This window comes from Tiliqua scincoides, chromosome 1 (genome assembly GCF_035046505.1).
Source record: "Tiliqua scincoides isolate rTilSci1 chromosome 1, rTilSci1.hap2, whole genome shotgun sequence".
Classification (NCBI taxonomy): Eukaryota; Metazoa; Chordata; class Lepidosauria; order Squamata; family Scincidae; genus Tiliqua; species Tiliqua scincoides.
Window position 1 is genome coordinate 235073725 of NC_089821.1, and position 9602 is coordinate 235083326.

Here is a 9602-nt window from a genome sequence, read left to right on the forward strand (position 1 = left end):
CAGGTCCTGTGGCTTTCTAAGGAAGATGAATCACACATTACTGGGCGTTTTACAGGAGTTGAGTTTTCCTCTGTGTCTTGAATATTGAGTTTGGGAGAGTGACTTTAAAAAAAAAAAGGATTTTTTTTTTGTTCAAGGTGATCATTATGGGAGGATAGGGAATAAACTGTTTATCCTAATTCTTTTTTTGCTTGTTTTTTCCCCCCCAGCTATCGATTTAATAAACAATTTGCTTCAGGTCAAAATGAGAAAACGTTACAGTGTCGACAAATCTCTTAGTCACCCTTGGTTACAGGTATGGTGAATGTATCCTAGTTTCACTGTGCTGTATGTTAACTTGGTCCAATTACATGAATCATACTTAATCTCACTGAAGTACTTAGGAAGTTTTGCCTAAATAAGATGTTCAGAGTTGCATCACTCTTTGTTCCATCTGATCTGAGTAGTATTATGTAACATTATAGAATGCACCTCTCTTTCTTGCCTTCATTTTTCAAGAAGTGATGTAAAAACTTTGAATTTGGGTTCAGTTTAGGAGTCAAGGATACGTATGCATTGGATTATTAGAAATGCTGTATTTTACCTTTTTATATGGTGTTGCCTGCCTGGACTCTTGAGGTATGGTGGGTTATAAACCTGCCTGCTCTTAACCTTTTTGTTTCTCTGAGTTTTTCCACGATTTGTGAGTTCAAAAGTTTGCACTAAACTTTGTTGGATTATGACTTTTGTTCTAGCTCATCCCTAGCACTTGGAACTATACTTCTAATACTCATCACTTAGTAGCAGTGGCTGTTTGTAGTAGGCATCCAACTAGATGTTATATTGGTAAATCTTTTAACATCACTTTAAACTGTGATAAAGAAAATGGCTCAGTAGTGATGGGTCACTTGTGAAGGAAAGGTGTTTAATCTCTCTTGCTGATTTGACCCTACATTTAGACAATTTTCCTCCCTTTAGGCAATTTTCCTCCTAGCTGTAGTCCCTTTTGGTTTTGAAGTTCCTACCTTGGGCGTGCGGGGGGGGGGGGAGGAGAGAAGATAATACAATTTAAAATTTCCTGGGGTGCTTGTAGGAAATGGCGAGCATATTCTGATTCTCATCTGTAGCCCGCCCACCCCCACATTAGTGTTCCATGGAAAACTAGCTGGGGACCATGTCTTTACTTGTAGCGGCACATTCTGCCCTCAACTTTTTCCACTGGATGAGCTTTTCTGGATGAGAATCAAGCTGTCAATTTCATGAATAGAGGAAAGTAGTATTTTTCTTACCCCAAAATGTTGAAAATGATGAGTAACATACATAAACTTTGCAAACTAAAGGATGTTATGAGATTTAAGGTTTTTTGTGTTTAGTTGTGCACTTTGTGAATGCTTCAGGAGAATAATGAATATATTTGATATAGGGTTGCTCCAGGTGTTTGCCCATTTTCATTTTTGGAGTAAAAATGTAGTGATGGTGGCAGTCAAAATGTTCTCCCCCCTCCTAACCCTCTAAAAATTATGTGAAAGTTCAAATTTTTCATTCACTCCTTTTCATTGCCATTGCTTCTCTTTTGTAGTTGCTTAGGTATAGATTTTTTTAAAACTAGGCAGCTGTCTTCCTGGAAAGAGTTGCATCATGACCCCAGCTAATTAGGAATCACAGTTAGCATGATGTCATAGTACTACATCATGAATCAGGTTTGGCTACACGGTGATGTCGCTAAGGGTAGACAGTTCACTGAGAGTGACAGTGTTGCTTCCTGGGTTGGCATTGGGCTCATCCTGAATACCTTAACACTTTCACCCCTTCTCATCCATCCACCCCCACAAAAGAATTACCAGAGTTTGAAAAAAAAAAAAATTCCACTCAGCACTAATATGGTGGATGAGTATAGTGGACACAGCTAGAGTATTGCAACTCTAGTAGAAAAGTGATCTGTTCTCTGCCTATTCTGTGAGAGGCACAGACAATTCTTGCATTCCGACTTGTGATTTGTTTCCTGAGGCTGTAATTTCATTTGTATTGGGGCATGATGTTAGTATACAGAGCTCATGGGCTCATGTTAGGAGTGGTGTTCTCAGTTCAGTCAGGCTATTGCCTACTCCTGCTATCTTGCTTCTTTCTGTTTTGGGTTTGGAATCTGCTTGTAGGGTATGTTTCAGGAAGAAAGTTCCTTAGCTAAAGGCCAAGCTGTCCAACAACTTGTCACAATGTAGCCAACGGCTTATTTTTACTTCCATGTAGCTATTTCACCATAGTAGGGGATGTTCAACCCTTTCCCTTCATGGCATTTTCTTGCAGAGTCACTTCACAAGTGACTGTTTCACCCTGCAAATGGCATTGAGGCAAATGGTACTTTTGTGGTGAAACAGCCACTTCAGGGTGACAGTTGTTTTTTTTTTTTTTCCATGAAGGAAAATAGCATAGGATTTAGGGTTTAAATATGTTATACCTCTGCATGGTAGCCCCATGGAATTAAAAGGGGTCCCCTGACTACACAGTGTTGGATTTAATTATGTGTGGTGGTGGTGGTTAAGAACATAAGAACAGCCCCACTGGATCAGGCCATAGGCCCACCTAGTCCAGCTTCCTGTATCTCACAGCGGCCCACCAAATGCCCCAGGGAGCACACCAGATAACAAGAGACCTCATTCTGGTGCCCTCCCTTGCATCTGGCATTCTGACATAGCCCATTTCTATAATCAGGAGGTTGTACATGCACATCATGGCTTATAACCCGTAATGGATTTTTCTTCCAGAAACTTGTCCAATCCCCTTTTAAAGGCGTCTAAGCCAGATGCCATCACCACATCCTGTGGCAAGGAGTTCCACAGACCAACCACACACTGAGTAAATAAATATTTTCTTCTGTCTGTTCTAACTCTCCCAACACTCAATTTTAGCGGATGTCCCGTTTCTGGTGTAATGTGAGAGTGTAAGGAGCATCTCTCTATCCACTTTATCCTTCCCGTGCATAATTTTGTATGTCTCAATCATGTCCTCCCTGAGGTGCCTCTTTTCTAGGCTGAAGAGACCCAAATGCCATAGCCTTTCCTCATAAGGAGAGTGCCCCAGCCCCTTAATAATAATCTTAGTCGCTCTCTTTTGCACCTTTTCCATTTCCACTATGAATACTGCTTTTCAACAACAAAAGTTCACAAAGCAGTTTACAGACAAAATCAAATAAATAAATGGCTCTAACTCTGGCACACATCACCTGTTTCCATTGGTCTGTGTTTATTCTACAGTGAGTAGGATGGGGGAGTATGGAAACATACCCAGCTACAGGATTTAAGCTTATTAGGCAGTGTACAATGTATTGTGGCAAATCTTATAATAAGTAAGCTTATTCTTTTGTTATTGTATTGACATTGCTGATATGAACATTTTTCCCCTTTTCAGGATTATCAAACATGGCTTGATCTTCGAGAGTTTGAAACACGCATTGGAGAGCGTTACATTACGCATGAGAGTGATGACGCTCGTTGGGAAGAACACGCCTATGAACACAACCTTGTATATCCCAAACATTTCATTATGGCTCCCAATCCAGATGATATGGAGGAAGACCCATAATAACTCTCTAGGAAGAGGCACTTAAATCAATACTGCTATTGTGCTGGAGCAAGTGTTGCTCTTTGTTCTTCAGGTGATTCATTCTGCCAAGCAGTGAAGGATCCTGCAACAGTTTGTGGATGTACTATGTGATCTGTGGAAAATCTCCATCTCTTGTTTCTGCAGCTATGAATGTGATCTGGCACTGCTTAAAAGCCATGAAGCATTTGTGTAACATTGCCTTATCGGTACATCACAGTGATGTTACTGACAGAAGTGCACAGAGACTTGATGCCGTGTGTGAATTTTCCAAGTTTTTTGTAGTTTACACAATAACAAAACAATTTTTAATGGTTTTCTAGTCCCTGCCTATTAAGCCATAGAATACTATTTTCTGGTATTTAGATACATCTATTAAGAAGCTGTAAAAAACATGAACTATATACCATGACCAAATAACTACCAAAAAATGCTTGATTTCAAGGCCCATACAGAACACTGGTAGAGTATTTATTTAGCAGACATGAGTTGGAAAAGCAATACAAGCGAAGGGAGCTGCTGATGTTGATGGAGACTTGTCTGTCAGGTCCTTCAACATAATTAGAGCAGTCTCTTGGTGTATGGTAATACAGGGTAGTGCAGAACTTTACATTCCTACCCAATACTGACAAGCTATGTTTAGCCCTTTCGGTTTTTATTAGGAAAGCAATAAAACCACAACATATGGTGGGTTAATACTGTGCGGCAGATAGTAGTGTGTCTTTGGGGTGTATCGTTGGCTTTGTACCTTCATTGATCTGAAGGTTGTAATCAAAAGGTGTGATTTTCATGCAGTCAGATGGGTTCCCAGTGCAATAGCTATGGGCACACCTATGGAGGATCCCCCTCCTATGTATACGTTGCTGCAACAGTTCCTACTCTTTGACAGCATATGCAGTGGGGGCTGCTTTGCCAGACAAAATAAATTGAAGCACTGGATGTGTGGGCAGTTCCTTTTGTGCATTTATCACATCTTTTGTTCTTGGCCAAAGTAGCCAACAGTGCATGCCTGAGATCTTAGGTAGTGATATTTCAACTGTGAAATCTGTAGTGGGAAGTTGAAGTAGGAGAAATACTGAATACTCTTATGGAAGGAAAAAAGTCTCATCCTGTTAATTTTAGTTCCAGGAGACTAACCTGCCTACAGCACTTCATCCTAAAAGAGAAAACAGTTATGATATGCAAGATTTCATATTATCTCTCTTTGCCTCCCCTTAAGTTACAGTTAGCTTTGCAGGAGGAAAAAAAGAGAGCTGCAGGTGCTGTTCCTGTCTATTCTATTCTACCTCCCGTAGAGCTAATAGCAGGTGGGGGGGAGGGGCTAATTTACATTGAAGGCGTGGGAAGAGCTAATTGCCCTTTCCCAGAGCAACACATTCCTGGCTCATGGATTGCTGATTAGCTACAGGAGATCCTAATCAAGATTCTCCTCTATACATGTCTGAGTTGGCCTAAAGAAACTTTCAATTTGTGAAAGAAATACAGCTACAAATTCAATTTTATGTCTTAATTTTCAGTGAATTTCACTGTGGTGAGGCCACAGTGCAGTATCCCCTAGGATCTGTGGTTTCCTGGAGGAAGGGCAAGTTGTCTTAATGTTGTGATGTTGCCATTTGGTTTTTTAAATTTACGGTTTCTTCTTTTTCCTTTTTTAAAAAAGTTTGAAGCTTATGAAATCTAGATCTTGTGTCAGCAGCAGTTTTCCATGCTATTGGCTGCTGGTGGTGGTGGGAGCAGGCTATGCTGTTTGCGCATCATCATGTGAACTGTTGTTTTCCACTGTCTGGTTTTGTTGTGCAAAAGCTTCTCTTTAAAGAGGAAGAAATATTTTGCAAACTGACACCCTGCTGGCAAAGGGTTTAACTGGGTTCTCTTCTTTCTCGCCTCTTCTCTCTTGGTAATTCTCTAGGACAAAACCAACCTTCAATTGATGCAGCTGCTTAAGCCATTTCTGCTCAATGTTGCATGTTACAACAGGGACCAAATATGTACACTTGTGGGCCAGGCAAAAATGGGTTATGGTAGGTTGGGGTAAGAGGCTGCCTCTATCCCTCCTCACCCTTTTATTGATCAGTTTTCAAGTAGAACTCAGCTTGCCTTTGGTGCTATTCCCCCCCCCCCAATATTCCACCATCAGCTAAAAGTTGGGTCATAGTTTGGAGGAAGGTATGAAGATTGTTCTTCATTGTTGAAGAAACTTTCCCCTGCTTGCCTCATCAAAGTAAATGTCACTAGATCTCCCCATCTCCACAAATTGGGAAAAAACTCATTTTCTGAGGCTCAAAAAATTGCCTTTCACTCCCAACCTGAGCCTCTCCATCATCTAAACACACTCTCTGCGCCTCCAAAACATTTTCCCAGTGCCCTTTAGTTTACTAGTACAGTGGTTCTCAAACTCTCAGGGAGTTTGAGAACCGAGGTAAGTTGTTGCAGGGGAGGGGCAACGGCAGCGATGCAGTCCTCAGAATTGCATGCTGCCAGGGTCAAGGTTTTTTTTTTACTTACCTAAAGCCAGCCCTGGCCTCTGGGGGGTGTGGGGAGCCTGTGGAGCCCTCTGCAGGGCTCCCCAAGTCTCCATATGTCTCCAAATAGCAATCTGAACTCACTTCCAGTTTTGCAATTGATTGCAGATGTGTCTCCTCTCTTTTTTCCCTATTTCTTAGGTGTCTCTTGAGTATCTTCTTTCCTTTTGAAATGACAAGGAAATGACAAATCCCCTTGCCTTTCCCCAATATTCTGTGCCCTCTCCTTACTCATCTTGCATCCAATAATGTTACAGAAGTCACCTTCTATAGTTGCTCATGATTTGTGCCTTTTATTACAGTTGTGAACAACAAACACAGCGCAGTATAGCAGTTAAATGCAAGAAGGAAGGGCAATCTTTAGAATCCTGATCTCTTTCTGACAAGAAACCTCTCAATGCATGAATGTTCTTAAGTTATGCCAGTTCTATGAATTCTGCAGTCTGGATTTCTACCCAGTCATTTCCTGAGAAGTGACATTTCCTGAGAAGCACTTCCTCCAGGGAACAAAGTTACAGGCACGTAACAGAGCCTCATAACTACTATTGAATCATCATGGATTAAAGAAAAAGTCATATAAATTAAATGGTGTAGGCACTGAGAGTAGTACTTTACCCACTACTCCGAGGTTGATACTACAACATAAAAAAGAGTTCACCTAATTTAGCTGAATGATAGGGTGAAGTGGGAGAGCCAAGGTAATATGTGTGCTGGGTTCAATTGCAGAGACAGTTCATACGGAACAAGCAACATCTTTGTGGGGAAAAATGTCCTTTTGGCAATTACCTCAATGAGTGTGAATGATGAGTTTGTGCCCAAAGGTATTAGGTTGTATGACCAGTTTGCAATAGTGTTTAGAATGTTAAAGACCAACTGGCAGGGAAATCAAAAAGCAAAACCTGGACTAATTTTGTATTCTTCCATTCAGTTGTTGTGTTAGGTTATTGCCACGAAATGAACTTGCCTGGTCCTGAAGTCTGCCTTTTCAGGGAAATGTGATCTGCACTTGAAAAAGCCTGTAGGTATGGGCTAGTGAGAATCAAATGCACAGCTGAAAATGTTCACTAAAATATTCATTGTACTTGCTCTTCCTCCAGAATGGGCAAGCCTGTTGGAGCCGAAGCAAAAATGTCAAAAAGACAATTCTAGCTATAATCGCAGTCTATACCCATCTATGCACATAGCTGTTTTGGCTCATGATTCTTACTGTCCATAAACCAACTTGTTTCCCATGCAATCTAAATGCAAAGTGTTTTGGCCATTTCTCTACTTCCTGTCTTGCAGTTAGCTTTTAACCTTTGTTTATGTGCAGTGGACATGAATTTGATAAGGATGCTCCCATGCAACAATTCTTCAAAATATGTTAGCTGGTTGAAAGGTCTAAAACTGGGCAAACTTTAGAGAGGCCTCATACGTTTGCTTAATTTGCAAGACATTTGTTTTTTTTATGTTTTGATTTGTATTGGTTTAGTTGCTTGAAGTTTTCCAGTCACCCTTGTAAAGTAATATTCTGTCAGTTTTAGTGGTAGCATTTCTTTCAGATCTAAATTTCAGACATAGGCTGTGACTCACAGACCACTTATTTCAGATAGAGAGGAGGGTATCAGTGTGGACTGCAACACCATTAGAGATCTTTTTGACTAGTAGAAACTGCAGATTCTTAGTTCACACTTCTAATGTTCTATGCCCTTATTGAGTATGCACTGTAAGAAAATGTAGCTTAACAACAGATTTCTAGAAGCTACAATTCTCAATTTATCTCACATATTATGATACAATACATCAGAGTATTTGGGATGAAGCTGGTTTGGGTCTTAGAACTTCAGTAACTCTGGCTTATTTTGCACATTATTTTTGCAGTCTCTACTCCCCATTACATCATAATTTTCTTTTTTTACAAACAACAAATGCATTGTGGTTCTTCCTCATTGCAGTAGGGTATTCAGTCAGTGTCAATCATTGCTGTCTTTTGGCCTTACCTAAAAGACCATACTCAGTTTTGGTTCCATCTCCTATGCAGTAACAAGATTTTTGGGAGCTCATGCTCCTTTGATAATCTCTACAAAGACTATATTTTATCTTCTTTTCCTAGATTATGTAGTCAGAGTGGGAAGGGTATCCAATTATCTTATTGCCTTTATTGAGCTGACAGATTTTTACCTCCCATTTTATGCTCCCACAATTAATTGGCCAGTGTTTGATTTTCTACTTCCCAGTGTAAGTGCAATCTGAATGAGTATGGTAGCCCACGTGGTCAATACATTTAGACACTGACTACTGTCATATGTGAGTTGGATCATGGAGGGGGAAAGCAGGTTTTCCAGAGAGAGAGTGTGTAAATTGACCCCAAGTGCTCTGGTCAAAATATCCGTTATATAGTACTGCTGCTTGAAAAAGCAAGAGAGGCTAGTCCTTGTGGAAAGGACTTTTCCTCAAATGATTTATTCCTAAGTGTTGAGCTGGGAAGGATCTTCAAGCTGGTTATCCTTGTAATTGGGACATTTAAGCTGTCATAGGTATCAGTAAACAGAAGTCTGTTCAGATTTAAATTTAGAAAATACTTCCAGTATATTATTCTTCCCTGTGTAAAACATTGTATTCATAATTTTCCATCTCCCACTGGACCCTGCCCTCAGAATGCATTTTAGAGACAATATTCTTGGTAGAAAAGAAATAAATCGCTACAAGAAGGATGGGGATAAGTCTTTAACAGCTCAATCTTAGGCATGTCTATTCAGAAGTAAGTGCCACTGAATTCAATGAGACTTACTCCCAGGTAAATGTGTATCTAGGATTACAGCCCAAGACAAACAAAATCCCATGGATAGGTGAAATAAGAAGTCTCTGGATCTCAACTGCTTGCAAATTGCATTGAAAGTTAATTCTTGAAGGAATAGTTGGTTGGGTTAATAGTTAAGCCACAAAGAAAATGTTATCTATTAGAAGTGATGGTGCTCATAGCTGTTTCATGTTTTCTCTTACTGTTCTTTTGTAAACTTCTGCAGTAACAGGATAGGATCAAAATTGTTCCCAACTATAATCTTTAAAGATGGGAATATGGGGGGGGGCATATCTCTGGTTTCAGTCAACTGTGGATGTGGGAGCCCCCTCCCCCATGCCCAGAATGACCAGAAACAATGGAGGACAGAGTGCTTATATCTTTAACCATTGTATAGCAGAGGGAATTTTGGCAGGTGCAGCTCAACATGGAAGGGTTTACAAAGCTGCACCTGCCACAATTCCCTCTTCTATACAGTGGTTAAATTATAGGCACTGTGTCCCCCATTGTATCTGGTCACCCGGCCCGCACCTCCAGGAGACGAAGGAAGCTGTAACTTTTTATGCCTTTAAAATGCATTACCAATGCAAGGGAAAGCCCTCTTAATGACTTTTAAAGGCATAAAAACGTCACTTCTGGTTTTATGGAAAAAAAAATTGGAAGTAACTTTTTTTGCTAAAACAGCCATTCTGAGCCCCACAGAGGCCACAGGCAGATGTGCACAG

General features: G+C 40.4%; 1 protein-coding gene across 2 annotated transcripts in view; it reads left to right on the top strand.

Moving 5' to 3' along the window:
* Positions 1-9279, top strand: part of PRKD3 (protein kinase D3) — a 62274-nt gene extending 52995 nt beyond the window's left edge. For both annotated transcript variants that reach the window (XM_066617880.1, XM_066617888.1), the window contains exons 18-19: positions 210-295; positions 3385-9279. In XM_066617880.1, coding sequence (XP_066473977.1) covers positions 210-295; positions 3385-3558 — 260 coding nt within the window. In that variant the 3' untranslated portion in view covers positions 3559-9279. The remainder of the gene's footprint in view (positions 1-209; positions 296-3384) is intronic.
* Positions 9280-9602: the final 323 nt, after the last annotated feature.